Consider the following 16,437-nt stretch of genomic DNA (forward strand, 5'->3'; position numbering starts at 1 on the left):
GCCTGGGGATGGAGAGTCGGGGATGCTGAAGGCATGGAGGATGCTCAGGGGGTGCTTGAGGTGCAGGGATGGGGGTGCAGAATGGTGCAAGGAGTTTGAGGGTGGTTGCATGGGGGTGCAGGCTTTTTGGGGTGGGCTGCGAGGTGGTGAAGGGGGTGCAAGGGTTCAGGGAGGAAGGTGAAGGATGGGTGCTGGGGGTGCAGGATGGTTGCAGAGTGGGTGCAGGGTTTCAGGGGGTGAAGGATGGTGCGGGATGGGTGCAGGGTTTCAGGGGATGCAGGATGGTGCAGAGCGGGTGCAGCATGGGTGCTGGGTTAAGTGCAGGTTTCGGGAGGTGCAGGGGGTACCCGGGCACACCCCGCAGCGCTCCCTCCACCCGCTAGGGGGCGCGGGCACCTCTGGTCTGTTGACAGTCTAGCCCGGCTCCACCCCTCTCCTCCCCCCCCGCCCCGCATCTCTGGCCGGAAGCGGAAGTGGGGGGGGTGACTCCTTCCCGCCGTAGCGGCGCGTCCTGCGGTGGCGGAAAGATGGCGGCGGCCATAAAGTGAGCGGCGGCGGCGGCGGGACCTGGCGCTGGGACCGAGCGGTGAGCCCGCCCGGTGAGCCTGCCCGCGGCCTCGTCCCGCCCCGCACCCGGCCCAGCCGCGTGCCTCCCTCGGGCCTTTGTTCGGCTGCCGTGGCCCCCGGTTCCTGTGTCCCCCCTACATCCCAGGCGGGCGGGAAAGCAGCTGCGGCCCCCGCGCCCATGGCAGGCGGGCCCGGAGCTTCCCCTGGAGCCCAGAGTCCTTCCACAACCCTCGGGTACCCGGGGCTCCCTGCGGCCCCCTCGGCAGGCCTGTAGGCCGCCCCTTTCCTCCTGGTGGCCCTTGTAGTGCCCCGGTTCCCAGCTCCAGTTCTTTCCAAACTGCCCCCATGTGCCTGTTTGTCAGCGAGCGGGTCTGCGGGTTATTCCCGGACCCCACCCCGGGATCTCGGGTACCCTTGATGCGCACCTGTGCTTGTCGCCCTCCCTGGCTCCCTCATCCCCTCCAGTTGCTCCCCATCGCTCTCTTCAGCAGACACCTTGCAGATCCCCTCAGCGCACTGGGGTTTTCCCTCTTTTTCCTGGCACCTCACACTGAGCTCTCTCTCCAAGGCCCTTCTTTTCCTCCTGTGTCTTCTTTTCTCCCTGCCATAGGTGCGTCTATAGCTTTCAGACACCCTCTGGGTGCTGTGGGGCTTTCCCCCACCCAATCCATATAGGCAGGTCTCTCGGTCCCCTGAATTCTGCCACATCTCTGTGTGGTCCCAGGGCACATGTATGCTCTCTCCCTGGCAGGGTGAAGATGAAGTAGAGCTCTGGCCATGGACCATGACGCTCCCACCATCAGGCCCCGCCGCATCCAGAACCAGAATGTCATCCACCGCCTGGAGCGCCGCCGGATCAGCTCGGGCAAAGCCGGCACCCATTGGCACCAAGTCCGTGTCTTCCACCAGAACGTCTTCCCCAACTTCACCGTGGTCAACGTGGAGAAGCCACCCTGCTTCTTGCGCAAGTTCTCCCCTGATGGCCGCTACTTCATCGCCTTCTCCTCTGACCAGACCTCTCTGGAGATCTATGAGTATCAGGGCTGCCAGGCAGCGGAAGATCTCCTGCAAGGCTACGAGGGAGAGATCCTGGCCAATGGCAATGACCAAAGATCTGTCAACATCCGGGGACGGCTCTTTGAGCGCTTCTTTGTCCTGCTCCATATCACCAATGTGGCCTCCAATGGGGAGCACTTGAACCGTGAGTGCAGCTTGTTCACCGATGACTGTCGCTACGTGATCGTCGGCTCTGCCGCATACCTGCCCGAGGAGCCTCATCCTCCCTTCTTTGAGGTTTACCGCAACAGCGAGTCGGTCACCCCAAATCCCCGCTCCCCCTTGGAGGATTATTCCTTGCACATCATAGACCTCCACACGGGCAGGCTGTGCGACACGCGAACTTTCAAATGCGACAAAGTCATCCTGTCTCACAACCAGGGGCTGTACCTCTATAAGAACATCTTGGCCATTCTCTCTGTGCAGCAACAGACTATTCATGTCTTTCAAGTAACACCAGAAGGTACGTTCATTGATGTACGGACTATCGGCCGCTTCTGCTACGAGGATGATCTCCTGACTCTATCTGCGGTGTATCCTGAGGTGCAACGGGACACTCAGACGGGGATGGCCAACCCCTACAAAGAGCCCTTCATAAACTCTTTGAAGCACAGGCTGCTGGTGTACTTGTGGAGAAGGGCTGAGCAGGATGGGAGTGCTATAGCAAAAAGAAGGTTCTTCCAGTACTTTGATCAGTTGAGGCAGCTCCGCATGTGGAAGATGCAGCTTTTGGATGAGAACCATCTGTTTATCAAATACACTAGTGAAGACGTGGTCACGCTGCGGGTGACAGATCCCTCCCAGGTACTACCTGCCGCCTCAGGCTGCTCATTGCTTTGGGGGAAGCGCTCGAGTAGGTACAATGCTGTGAGCTGTGTTTCTTAGCTGAGCCTGTGAAAGTTGTTTAGGATCTCAGGTACTTCATTCTCGTATGAACATTTGACACCATTGGTGTTGAAAAACTGATGTATCTTTTGCTCTCATAATTTTGTTGCTTCCTTGTCAACTAAAAGTGTGGTGTGATGGTGTGGTAACTGAGTCCCCTTTCTCCAGAGATTGTTCCCTGTGTTCCTAGGTGCTATACAACCCTTTCCCCCTCCCAAATACCCACTTGTATTTTTAAATTCTTTTTTAGCTGCTATTTCATGTAGTACACATATTGCAGAGGTAGTGTCTCCCTTTTCTCATCTGCCTTCGAGCATGTTTTTCAAATATAATAGTCTTAATTTTTCCCCAGTAGAATTATGTTTTACATTCTTCCCACATACATTTTTGAGCTTCTGTGAAAGATAATATTTAAGATCTCTCCAAACTGGGGTAGCAGCTCTTAGTTTTAGCTAATGTGCCAGTTGCTTCTCCTTTCAGTTCAGTACTAAAGAAGCTGAATTAGAGCAAATGTAGCTCTGTCAGTGCTGGGTCCCTCCAGCTGGCTCACCATTCCACAGGTGGATCATCTCTTTTTGCCACTGTCAGAGTGGTGGTCAAGTTTTATGCTCTGTGAAATTGAGAACTATCTTTTTTTAACCTGTCCTGTTTCTTTAATCCACTTAGGTTTTATTGTGTTGAAAGTATTTATCAAGATTTTGTGATAAATCTCCAGTGCTGCTTGAAGGTCTCATTGTTCGCTAGATGTTTGTTTCCCTTCCCTTCCCTTCCCTTCCCTTCCCTTCCCTTCCCTTCCCTTCCCTTCCCTTCCCTTCCCTTCCCTTCCCTTCCCTTCCCTTCCCTTCCCTTCCCTTCCCTTCCCTTCCCTTCCCTTCCTTTGCCAGACCCAGGACTTAAATTCTAGATGAAACAGGTGGTAGTTCTTTGTGTGTTGTCGTAGTCTAATTCTTATAGAAGATAATTGGTTTGTTTTATTTTCCTCATATGTGGTGGCTGAGGGAGTTGCTTTTGGAGGGAGTAGGTGAAGCTTAATCTCATCAATTTTACCCATTTATGTAAAACTGAGCAGCTGTCTCAAATATATAAAGCTTTATGGAGGTCACCTGCACGATGAGTTCTGCTCCTCGCTGGTATCTGGAACGGTGCTCCTGACCCTGATGTGAATGTTTGTGACAGGCTCGGCTCCACTCTCTGCTGCGGTTACCAAGGCTTTTGTGCCTGGTTTGCTGCAGCATCCTCCTGACTCTCTTCACCCGAGGGTTACTTTAAGGTGCAGGTTGTGGTTTGTTTGTGGTGTTCCTCAGGCTGTGTGTTTTCTGCTGGAGGAAAAGCATCTTATTTCTCATTTTTTTTCAGGAGATAATTCCAGATGTGGAACAGTCGCTGTGTTAAGGCTTCCTGAAGAAATCTTGGCTCACAAAATACCTAAAGCTCTGATATTTTCTTTTGGCTGTCAGGGAGGAACATGAGTTTTCATCCAGTTTCAGGCTCCTCTCTTCTTCCTTCATTCTGTGCCAAGAAGGTTGAGGAAGTCACAGTTCATGCTTGTGCTTGTAGATTGTCAGGGTCTGCACTTAATTTTTCAAGGTTTTTAATTGTGTGTTGTGTATACGTAGCTTGGGATTTGTTGTTGTTTTAGGCTTGTGTTGACGGACTTGGCAGCTTTGCTTCATGATTTCTGTGACACTCGACTCTGCCACCTGTGTGGTGACGGTGTTTTGTCTGTGTTACAGGTGCTGCTAAAAAGCAGTGAGGGCAATTTCTCTGGTCAAGGGCATCCTGTAGATGTGTCTGCGTGTTAACCTGGTAGAGAAACTCTTTTTTTATGTTGGAGGATACTGCCTGCAATCTCCAATGATGTAAATAGTTTTTCGTTCTGCTGTCTCCTTTTATTTTCTCTCTGCTCCAACCCTGCTTTTCAGAAGGGCTTCCCTTCCCTCAGGCTGTAATCTAGTGAGTAACCTCATCTAGCACACATCGTTTTGACATGTGTGGGCTGGATTGTATTATCACAATTTATTTTGGGGGCTGTAAAACAAACAAACCTTGTGATATTTGCAGGTGGGTGGGATGGGCAGAGTGCCTGCCGTCATCCCTGAGCATTGTTTGGAAGCGTGAGGTGAAGTGTTTAGAAATTGCCTTTTTTTGACAAAAGATTTAACCAGATAAGTGCATATACCAGGGGAATTAGTTGCCTTTGAAGCAGAGGCAGGTTCTAACTTTGGGGTGCTGGGGTGTTAGCGCTCGCATCTCTAACAAAAACTGCTTTTGACTGAGGATGAAATCCACTTTTTCCCTATGGGGTGGGAACATTGTCTGCCTTTGTAGCTGCACTGACAGAGTGTCACCTTTTTCCCCAATTTCTTGCTCGATCATGCCATGAAATGCTGCCATTGCCAATCCACAGCATGGATCATGGGCCTTCTTGCACAAGAATGTCGGCTTTAAAAAGAAGTCATTAATGGCTTTCAGATTCTCGTTTCTCTGCTGGCAGGGTCCCTGGAGGGCACAACTTTTTGTGGGCGGTGGTGTAGCACGGAGTACACAAAAAAGGCTCATCTCTGTGTGACTGAAATATTAAGAAAGGGAAGAAAATAATGTCTCTGTGCAAAGGGAAAAAATGACTTTTGGCCAGCTAGTACTGGATTTAAAATAATTTTGTCAGCAGGAATGAAAATTAAATTTGGCATTTTAGAAAGCATTTTGGATTTGGTGGAGTGTAGAGAGGAAGAGAAAACAGAAATGTTGACACCCAGTTTGAGTTGAAAAATTGGAAGCCCATTAAGTTTTCCTCGTAAATAATCACAGTTAAGAGCTGGATAATTGGGTACCTGTTGAGGCATTTGAATAGCAGAATGGATTAGTGTGAGGATGTGGGATTCTCCTGTGCTGCAGAGAAATTTGGATGGAGTCTGTGGTGTTATGTGGGGAGAAGGAAGGAGCAGCTTCCCCACCTCTGCTCTCCTGGGTAACCCATGCCTCTGCCTCTCTCCCCAGCCTTCATTCTTCGTCGTGTACAACATGGTGACCACAGAGGTTATCGCTGTGTTTGAGAATACGTCCGATGAGCTGCTGGAGCTGTTTGAGAACTTCTGTGACCTCTTCAGGAATGCCACCCTGCACAGCGAGGCTGTCCAGTTCCCCTGCTCGGCTTCCAGCAACAACTTTGCCAGGCAGATCCAGCGCCGGTGAGCCATTGGGAGCATGTTTTGTACCGTATACCCACACGCTCGCCCCCATCAGCTAAAGGCCAGTATCAAGTAATGATGGCAACCCTGAGAAAACCAGTTCTTTTAGTTGTTGGGTGATACAGGGGTCTGGCTTGTACATGTTAATCTTGCAGCCTCACGCATCTGATTTTATATTCTACAGCATCTGTCTTGTTACAGGAAGGAACAAAGCAGTGGCAATCCAGTGCTTAGAAGAAGGAAAAGGCATTTTGAGGGCTCTGCTTGAGCAGTAACTCTTCTGGAGGCTATTAATGTGTTACTGCCCAGTAGCTTAGGCCCCTGAAGATAAGATTTTTCAAGATGCTAGTGTCATCTACTTGGATGTACTTTGCTAAGTGGCTTTCTCTGAATTTAATGTGCATCAAACTGGGTTCTGTAGCCTTTTCTCCAACATCAGTGGTTCTTGTCAGACTGTGCTAGGAGAAAGAAAACTTACCTGCCTAGACCAATTGTGAAAGCTGAGCAAAACAGGAAAATAACCTGGGTTTCTAGAATGTGCTTTAACAGTCAAATGCGGTTTTAATGAGGCAGAGTGTGTTATTTCTCTTGGAATATCTTTTTATGTGACTCAGGGTGTTTTGTTCTTCCAGTGACTTGTTTCACATCATCCAGAGTACTTGGCAATCACTTCTGGGCATGAAGCTTCTGTTGATTTTTAGGTTGACGTCACATAAGCAAGGGGAAGTTGATGGTGTCTAGAAAGAGCTGCCTGTCAGGAAATCCATAATGCTTAGTGGGAGAGAGACTGAGGGAGCTCACTGCAGACACCCAAAGAACAACTCCTGCCTTGTGTTCAAGGAGAGAGGAGAATCTTTTCATTCTCTTGCCTACAAGGGCCTGTAACAGGAGTGTTTAACTTACATAGCAAAGTATAATAGAGCATAATCCACAGCGAGCTGCTTTTGGCTGAGTGTTTCAGGTCAAATGGAGATGTTTTACCTTCCTTGATGTATGACGTCCGTGCAGCTGATCTGAGTGTTCTTGCACATGGAAAGCTCAAATTTTACCTGGAAAGAGAAATCCAGCCTGCGTTAATCTCTCCACCAGGAAGAACTTTTAGCTTAGTGTAGTTTCTGAAGAGCATTAGGCTTCTTATCAAGGTTCTTCCTCATCTAAAGTTTCTCCCTTTATGCATTTCAAACATAGTGCCTAGAGAGAGGGGGATTCTCAAGTCAACAATAAGGGCTCAACTGTTACTGTGAAAACCTCTGGCTTTTGCTTATGCTGTTTCCAGGCTTCATAGTAAAGCTTGGATTGACTGATAAGCTGCTAATCCGTCTCTCCCTGTTTCTGATCCTGTTCATTTCCTGTGCTGCAGAGCAGCTGGGGCCAGACCTTGTGGGTAGGCACAGGCTTGTCCTTCTGGCAGTTTGCACTTTCAGAGCAGAAACAGTAACGATAAGGGACGATAAAAAGGTCACCAGAACTGGTTGATGCTTGAATCACTGTGATACATTTTTGGAAATGAGCTGTTTTAGTTCTTATGCTGCTTCTACTTTTCTTTCCCTATCAGTTCTCCTCCTTAATTTGTTTAGGATGTGCTATTCACCTGTGGCCTTTGTGAGTAAAACCTGGTTTTGGTTCGCTGCAGGTTCAAAGACACTATTGTGAATGCCAAGTACGGAGGGCATACGGAGGCCGTGCGGAGGCTGCTGGGCCAGCTCCCCATCAGCGCCCAGTCGTACAGTGGCAGCCCCTACCTCGACCTCTCCCTTTTCAGCTATGATGACAAGTGGGTGTCTGTCATGGAGCGGCCCAAGACCTGCGGCGATCACCCGATAAGGTATGGAACAGGACAAGAAGCTGTAGTGAGGAAAACAGTGTGAGAGTAACTCTAAACCTGCTATGTGGCATCATGTGCAGAAAAGGGAGTAGATTAAGGCCTTTCTCTTATGACATCCTTTCACCAGTGGGTTTATTTCAGCAGTCCCACAAAGCTTGGCCTCTCTCCTTGTGATAACTTTTGTGTGTGTGGGAGGGCCCTTCACAGCTCTTTAGGTCTTCTTGCTGAACTGCCCTGAGGAAAGTCAGAGCTTTTTCTGTATGAATGCCCTTGTTCCTCCTCCTCTTCTTGCAGTCTTGCCTTTATGTTCTGGCCTCAGAGTGATGTGGTTCTGGACGCCTGTTTTGCTCTGCTGGAAAGATCCCTTCTGAGCACGTGGGCTTAGCTGGCAAGGATGATCTGGTTTGTCCTGTGAATAAAATAGCAGCTGGGTTAGGTGTTATTCTGGTATTGATTTTGCTATTTTCAGACTCCTTGTTTACAGTTCTCACCCTGGGAGCTGTACTCTTCATACCCCTGTTCTTTCTTTGGTCTGTAGGAAATCTGCTTCTGTAGTAGGAGTTTTAACCAGGTGTAAGGGCTGTTCTGTGCCTCTTCTGCCTGAGTCTTCAATGCTGGCAGAAAGAATAAGCCCAAGTTTGGGAATAATGAGATTTGCCATACTTATTGCAGAAACACCAGGACTGGTTGTTTCTTTTTGTTGGCTGCATCCATGGCTGCAAGTACTAGTGTTTAAAAATCCAACATCTCTGGCCTGAAAGGCTCAGAGAGGCTGAGATCCCCAGACAGAATAGTCTTTCCACTTACAGTACTGCAAAATCAAACTAGTGCTCTGAAAACAAAGAGATCCTTCCAAGCCTAAGTACTTTGTTTAGTAATTGCACACATCTTGGGGGCTCAGGCAGCCTAGAGAGACCATTCTGGCCAGTTTCCCAACTTTTATTTTCATCAATGCATTCTCAAAACATGGTTTCCTGTCTCCCCTGGCCCTGACTCAGGTGTCAGGGAACCTCTGCTCTCAATTCCCAAATTACGTATATTTAATTGGTTTTTCTGCCTGTATGATTTGTATGATAACAGCTCCCATGTTATCTGCAGAGAAAAGCCTGCCCTTTCCCCCTTGTCATGCTTGACGTTGGGAACACTTGCAGGGCGGCAGTTGTCTGCCAGCGCCAACCTGCCAGTGGCTCCCACAGACAAAAGGGAGCAAAACCGCAGTCATTTGCTGCAGTTACCTCTTTGTAGTAAACAAAGCAAAGTGCCACCTTCCCTCCCTCCCCTGAGCAAACCAGCATTTCAGAGCCAGAGCTTTTAAAGCTTAAAGCTGTGTAGAGTCAATTAGGACATGAATAGGGTCTCAGAGCAGTGGGGCTTCTGTTTTTTTGGAGAGTAAGCAGAAGATGAGGCACTAACCTTAACCATTCAGTGGCTGCAGTAGTGCTGCTGTTTTTCTCACATGCAAAACAAAGGGATTAATAAAATAATGCTGCTGCCTGTTGTGGTTAGAGGGCTTGGAAATGAGGGGCCACAGGATGTGTAATATACATCCTATAATTGGCTGGAGTGCAAAACCCCTCAGGAACAAAAGGTGTTATAATCTGTGCAGTTTCATGGCACCATGTATGAGATATGGACCGACTCTGCCCCTTCTGCACATGGGTCCAACGTGGTTTTGTGTGCTGTGTCCTTTTAACCCTTAGTGCCTTTCTGCATCCCAGAGGGTTCAACTCTCTGGCTACTTGAGAGACTAGCACTTGTTTGCTCTCAGGAGGGAAGGATTTTAGGTTCCTCATCACTGCTATCTTCCAGTATCTTTTCAGGAGGCTTGAAGAGGCACTCACTGGGTGAAATGATGGCACTTTTGAGGAAGAGGCGCTAACACAGCCTTACCTATAGTAGGGGGTCTCTAAAATCCATCTAGATGGTTAATAAGGAGCCATTTAACCAAAAAATGGGTCTACAGATAAATCTTCCATTTTCATACAGTTTGAAAAGACTGGTCTTGCTGTTTCTGTTGACATACAATTTTGTATTACAGTGCCTAATTTATCTGCAGAGTGAGAGCCCATGGAAATGGCCTCTGATTGCAGAGCACTTTTAAAAATAGATTTAAAAATACCAAACTGAGCACATCTTTGAGATTACAGGGAGCTTCATCTGGAGTAGTAAATTATTGTGAATTGGGAAGGGCGAGCAGCAGATGGGGGACTGTGCTTTATTCAAAGAATGACCCTCTGCATACCCAGCCTTGTGTAGGAGGGAAAGGGCTTTTTGAAAAGCCAAATACCAAGATTGTGACTCTCTTGCTGGATTCTTGTGTGCAATTTTCAGGCAGGGCTGGCTGGCACTTTGATTCAGAGAACGGGAGAGGAGAGTGGCCCTCCAGGAAGAACATGAGATTCTCAATAGGCTGTGTTGTTAAAATGTGGAGTATGTCTGCTCCTGAAACAGCATTGCCTGTATCTGTCATCACCCATTCTTCCAGGCTGAGAGCTGAGTGCATCGTATTGCTGGCAGGGGGGAAATGGGCTCTGATATTAAAAGCATTCTCTGAGTTAAAACCAGAGGAAAATGCAAAATACCCACATGTACTAAACGATGGTGTACAAGGAAACAACTGGGAGACAAAATGGCAATTCTGTGCCCAAAAGTAGAAAGAACAGACAGAATGGTCTAAGGAGCTGAGACAACTGCAGAGCGAGGACTTGAGTTAGAGGCCAGCTGCTTCCTGAAGGTACCATATCCCAAAACCTCCACCGAAGCCTTGGGGAAGCGTGGTGTCATTGCACAGTCCCCTGTTCCTGCAGCAGCACAGGGTAGTGGTATTACCTGGGCTTGTGTCGGTTACACAGAGTACACAGAGAAGGTTAAAGAAGCAAAGAATTTTCTAGACTCGCCTGTCTCTTCAGCAGTTTGCCTCATCCCCTCGGCAGTGTTTGGGTTGTGCTGAAGCCGTGTGTGTTCCAGAGCTCACCTGTTTGGAGACACAAATGAGCTTGACGCACAGGCAGGCTTGTGGGTGACAGCAGGACTCGAGGCTTTCCTTGACCTCTGCTCTTGCGGTGATTGTTGAATGCTTTCCAGCAGGTCCTTCCCGCCCAGCCTATCTTGTTAATGCTTTTTCTGACGGAAAGCCTTGCTTGAACTGTGAAGTACAACTTGATGCCCTTGTGCAGAACTGGATCCAGCTATTCACCTTCCTTGACCGAACAGGGATGTAGTGAAGCACAAACACAGCAGCATAAAACCTACCTGGCAGGAGAGGACAGGGGTGGCCTTGCACCCAGAGTGAGACTGTTGCTAAGGGAAGTGAGCTCAGTTCTGTAGGTACATCTGCCTTAGGGATCAAGGGGAGCAGCTTGCAGTAAGAGAGGATGGAGAGTCAGCACAAGTGGGGTCTGCACAGAACTTTATCCTTATTGTGAAGTCAGCTACATCCAGCAAAATGACAGGCAGAGTTCTCTCACTGATGATACTAAAATGAAGTGAATCTTTTCTAGACAGTGGAAAATGAGCTGCCTTGGGAGGGATTTTCCTGCGTAGCCAAGAACCAGACACCCAGCTGAGGACTTCCTGCCCCTGACAGAGTACCAGAGATTGAGCAAGGCACTTGTCTCCGTGTGTAAAGAGCCCAGATGGCAAAGTCAATAGTCAGGAACAGCCATAATTGACTTTCTTTTCGTTTCAGATTTTACGCTCGTGATTCTGGCCTCCTGAAGTTTGAGATCCAGGCGGGACTCCTGGGGCGACCCATCAATCACACAGTGCGACGCCTGGTTGCGTTCACCTTCCACCCCTTCGAGCCCTTTGCCATCTCGGTGCAGCGCACTAACGCAGAGTACGTGGTTAACTTCCACATGAGGCACAGCTGCACGTAGTGTGACACGTAGCTGGGGCGGCCACTGTCCTTGAGTCTGGGCCTCTGCTCCAGACGCACCAAAGCCAGACACTTGCACCTTCTAGGAAACCAAACCATCACTCATGTCAAGAAACCTGACCTGGGAGCTCCTACCAGCCGGCATCTCAGAGGCCCCTCAGCTGTGGAAAGCTGATCTGGTCAAGCTAGGACTGTGAATGTTTCTTCTGACCCTGTTTGTACTGTGGAGGTCCTGCTGCATTAAGTGCTGCTGTCGTTCCTTACTCCTGTTGATGAACAAAGTATAACTGAAACTCCTTTCCTAGTTTCCCAGAGACGTGTCTCTTTTCTCTCCTGTTGTGGGTCAGGCTCACCTCTCTGTCTGGGAAGATCCTTCTACCAGCTATGCTAAGGCACGTGTAGGACAGGGAGGTGATTTGGGACAGCCAGCATGGCTTCACCAAGGGTAAGGCCTGCCTGACCAACCTAGTGGCCTTCCATAACAGAGTAACTACATTAGTGGGCAAAGGGTGGGCTACAGATGTCAGCTGTCTGGACCTCTGTAAAGCCTTAGATACTGTCCCCCACAACATCCTTCTCTCTAAATTCGAGAGATATGGATTTGTTGGGTGGATGAGGAATTGGCTGGATGGTCACATCCAGAGGATAGTGGTCAATGGCTCCATGTCCAGATGGAAGTGAGTGGTAAGCAGTGTCCCTCGGGGGTCCCTATTGGGGTCAGCACTGTTTAGTGCACTGATACAGACCATGGGATTGAGTGCACTCTCAGCAAGTTTGCGGATGACACCAAGCTGAGCGGTGCAGCTGACAGGCCTGAGGGACGCGATCTCATCCTGGACAAGTTTGAGAAGTGGGCCCATGTGAACCTCATGAGGTTCAGCAAGGCCTGGGGAGAGAAGGCTCTGGGGAGACCTTATTGCAGTCTTTCAGCACTTAAAAGGGGCCTATAAGAGAGATGGGGACAGACTTTTTAGCAGGATCTGTTGTGATAGGACAAGGCGTGATGGTTTTAAACTTAAAGAGCTAGGTTCAGACTAGACATGAGGAAGAAATTTTTGCAGTGACGGTGGTGAAATACTGGTAGAGGTTGCTCAGAGAGGTGCTGGATGCCCAATCCCTGGAAACATTCCAGGCCAGGCTGGACAAAGCTCTGAGCAACCTGATCTGGGTGAAGATGTCCCTGTTCATTGCAGGGGGGTTGGACTAGATGAGGAGGTCCCTTCCAACCCAAACTGTTCTATGATTAGGATGGCAAAGATGGAGCTTTGCAACACATTTGTGGAGTGCTCCCTTTTGCACTGGTGCTTTTCTACCTTGTTGAGACAAACAGCCTATTGTAGAGGGAGTGGATAGGAAACCATGGGGAGGGCTTGAAAATACCTGTTTGTATCTTGAGTATTACTGTGGAAATGAAATCCTTTTCTCATCCACACAATCTACTTGTGTGATTTTAATATGCAAGAAGTCAGGAAAAAAAAAAGGGGGGGGGTTTGAGAAATCACTGCAATTGAGAGACATGAGGTGTGTTCCTGACTCATATGCAAGTCACTTAATCTTTGTGCCTTAGTATCTGTGAAAGGTGGTGTGTTAAAACCAGACAGCCAGGGCAGCTGCCTGTGTCACTAGCACACAAGGAGGTGGGTACAGAAGGAGGATGGCTGGCTGGGAAGGGTGAGGGGAGCAACAGCAGCTCCTTGCTCACATCAGAAGGACTTTCCTGCAGCGTGGGGGTGAATCCTCACAACCATCTGCAGGTTCTGCTGCTGAGAGGAAGGGAGACCCAGCTGCTGGCACCCTCCTGTGTGTTGGAGTATTAATAACATTTGGGTTTCCCTGGAAAGGGGTGAGGAGACCTGAACTAATGTGCATTGCTGCAGGTTTGCAGTTACGAGGTGGGCTTATTGACTTAGGTTGCTTGTTTGATGTGCTGTTCTCTGTGAGAACCAGATTTGCTATTCTGGGCATCGGCACAGCTGGCTGGTGTGTCAATGCTGCCTGGACCACTGCGGTGTTTGTGCTGCCAATATTATTTTATTGAGTATGATATTACGTGCCACTGTGGACTGATGAGGATGCTGGCCCTTCTCTCTTAAAACATGGAGGTTTTGGTTGTAGGCCACATTTTGGGTTTTTCTGCATGCAGGCTGGTTTAGGGCTGTGCCGCCAGGTGGTGTGACCATCCCAGCATCATGGCCTGCTCCATTGGAACCTGCTGTCATCCCTTTCCCATGGGAGGTACAGAGGGGCATTAGAAAATTGGTGCTTATACATGGGAGACTCTCTATAGGACCCTGTGGGTGTCTTGTTGGACCAAAATGAGCTCTGGGTGATGTGTTGTGGCCACACACCTGTGAAGAGCAGTACTGAAGCCATGCGTTCATTTTGCATGGTAATGCATAGGAAAATAACTGTGTGGGTTGTTGGTACCTGCTTGTAGCATAATGGAGGGTGCCCTGGGGTCCTTGCATCCGCGTTTACTCTCTGTCTCATCTCTCCTCTCCTGGCCTTGCTAAACAGGGTAAGGTGTATTTCACTGCTCCTTTCCTGGTGTTTGCACTGTTAGTTTCTCAGCTCTGTCAGAAGTGACTTCAGGTCAGACGACTGCTAATAGAGGAGTGTCAGGCAATGCGTGCTTTAGCTCCAGGTTCTTCTCCATCTAATAACACTATTTGTCAAGGTTTTAGGTTTTTATCCTGTGATCCGTTCCTCAAACATTCAGTTAAACCTCCAAGTGGAGGATCATTTGCACATTGTAGATCATGGATTTGCCTCCTTCTGCACTGCTCTCACATTTGTTCACACTTCCAGTATGAGATGTTTTTTCTTTTCCAAAGCTTTCAGCAGCTTCATCCAAGACTGGGTTTACTCTTTGGCATCACAGCCTGGGAGGTCAGTCCTTACTAAAATAGCTGTCAGATCTCTATTTAGATTTTTTTCTGGTGACAAAAATATGAACCATGTAGCATTTCTGCAGTCGGAGATTTTGCTTTTTGCAGTCCTGTGTGAAGCAGAGTGTGGCACAAATTGTTGGGCTTGGGGCTGAGAGACCAGAGATCTGTTCTTAGCTCTGCTATTAAATTGTTCTGTGAGTGGGGGCAAATCTCTTCCTGTTCCAGCTGGTGTTTTCTTCTCTGTAAATGAGGCCAAAAACATATTTTCAGCTTTTGTAAAACACTTTGAGATTCATGGATAAAAAGTGCAGGATAAGTGCTAAGTATTTTCTTATTATGTTTGCAGACAAACTGATTGATCATTCTGGGTACTAATTGCCTTGGAGTACCATAGCAGATCCTCCGGTCTTGGCTGATGCATTTTATATCTACAACAGAATTAGTTTTATTACAGAAATGTATTGAAAGAAAAGTCTCTCATGCTTGAAATTTTGATTCTTTTATTTAAGAAACAAAAAGTGTGTGTGTGCTGGGAAGAGTGGGAGCAAAGGGGAGATATTTTCTACCTGATATTTTTCTTAGGCGTGGATGAAGATTTGTTAGCAACACAAGATAAAAGTGGAATAAATGGAATTTGCTTTAAAAGCCTGATTTATTGTCTTTTTTCTTCTAAATACTGTAGTGGTGCGGGTGGGAATCCCTTTTCTGAGAAGAGATGGCAGGTTGTGCCTTGGACTACACAGGCAATAAATACCATGTGTGCGCTGGCTGCCTTTTCCTGGCATTTGGAGCACCAGCGTCCTCTTGGATGTTCCTGCCCGAGGCATTTCTGTAATTACTGCAAATTTCTCATATTCTTGTCTACATGAACTAATGCTGGGCGAGGAATTCTTGGCCTTCAGTTACGTTTTCCTCTTTATATATTATTACTAGCCCAACTTGTATTCAGAGGCTGTTCCTCTATTCCATTTATAATGTTTGTCTAGCCATGTGGCCATTTTCTGCTGATTGTCCACGATCAAGAGATGAAAGCCACAGGCACTTTGCTTGGCAGAACAGCCATCACCTGCCTGCTGCTTTTCGGTTGGGGTAAAGCACTTGGATTTTCTACTGAGTATTGCTCCCAGCAGCGATGCAGCTTTGCAGAGCATTGTGGCTGAGAACATGCAGATGGGACCTTCCCAAAGTCTGACATCTCGTAATCCACTGCTGCTTGGTAACAACCCAGCAGCAGCACCCCTGTTTGTGTCAGTTCCTCCAAGTATTTGCATCTTGGCCAGAAAAGCCACTTTTCTTTGAACCTTTCCTCTGTTTTCATGCGTGCAGTTCTCTGATACGTTCCTTTGGAGACCTTGAGTGTATCAGAGAGCTCTTGAGCCTGTGGCTTTTCACAGAGTCACTAAGTGATGAGGAGATGCTTGACTTGGAAACCATGGTTGACTGGCAGCAGAATCCCATCTTTTGTTACTTCTTGTGCTGCCTTTGCTTTTTTTTATTTAAAGAGCAGTAAAAGCAGAACACTTGCAGTATTTCTTATATAAACTGCATTAGGCAGTGAGCCATAGAAATCTTGTTAGAATCAAACCCATGTATCCATTAATGGCATGTCCCCGCTAAAGACTCCTTTCCATTAACCTTCCAGCTCTGAGCAGCTGGCTCTGATTTAGTTCCCTGATGTTCTCGCCGTATTTACAGAACCTCCCTTTCGCTCAGGTACTGATGTCTATTATGCTTTCCTTGGTCCTTTTGACCCAGCTGGAGAATCAGATTTCCGATGCTTTAAGAAGGCTCTTTGTCCTTATTTGTGTCCTCTGTGGTGCCGCTTTTCCGCCAGCTTTTCCTGCAGGACCTCTCAGGGCTGTGTGCAGAGAAATGGTAGAGGCTGGATGGCGCATGGGACACGTGCTCCTGACAGCTTTTGTCCTTCTTTGAGCCTTTATCGGAGAGGTGCATGCTGCAGAGCAAATAGATGTTCCTGGGGGCAAGCAACGCGACTGGATTTTGTGAGTTTGCTTTTGTCTCGCTTTCCAAGTTTCAGAGTCCAGATTGTTGATGTGCCTGAATCCTTGTGCCTCCCTGTCTTGTTATAGGGTTGTAAAACCCTTTCTGGCCAAATACTCCTCAGGAGGAGGGAATGGTGAAAGGACT

The 16,437-nt window shown here is 48.1% G+C and overlaps 1 protein-coding gene across 2 annotated transcripts; it reads left to right on the forward strand.

Annotated features, from left to right (window-relative positions):
- The first annotated feature begins 520 nt into the window (after positions 1-520).
- Positions 521-14,722, forward strand: DET1 (DET1 partner of COP1 E3 ubiquitin ligase). Of its 2 annotated transcripts, XR_013922623.1 has the most exons (6): positions 521-599; positions 1,319-2,427; positions 5,506-5,696; positions 7,330-7,521; positions 11,210-11,843; positions 14,636-14,722. XR_013922623.1 is itself a non-coding variant. In XM_080351318.1 (5 exons), exons 2-5 carry the CDS (start codon positions 1,345-1,347, stop codon positions 11,397-11,399), a joined length of 1,656 nt encoding a protein of 551 aa, XP_080207444.1. In that variant the 5' UTR covers positions 521-599; positions 1,319-1,344; the 3' UTR covers positions 11,400-14,149. The 2 variants fall into 2 exon arrangements, 1 of the variants encoding a protein (XP_080207444.1); XM_080351318.1 differs by lacking the exon at positions 14,636-14,722 and having other exon boundaries at positions 11,210-14,149.
- Positions 14,723-16,437: the final 1,715 nt, after the last annotated feature.

This window comes from Nesoenas mayeri, assembly GCF_963082525.1.
Source record: "Nesoenas mayeri genome assembly, chromosome: 11".
Taxonomy (NCBI): domain Eukaryota; kingdom Metazoa; phylum Chordata; class Aves; order Columbiformes; family Columbidae; genus Nesoenas; species Nesoenas mayeri.

Coding starts and splice junctions, on each gene's coding strand:
- DET1 (XM_080351318.1), top strand. CDS start 1,345: ATGGACCATGACGCTCCCACCATCAGGCCCCGCCGCATCCAGAACCAG. Junction 5,697..7,329: donor GCCAGGCAGATCCAGCGCCG/GTGAGCCATTGG, acceptor GGTTCGCTGCAG/GTTCAAAGACACTATTGTGA. Junction 7,522..11,209: donor TGCGGCGATCACCCGATAAG/GTATGGAACAGG, acceptor TTTTCGTTTCAG/ATTTTACGCTCGTGATTCTG.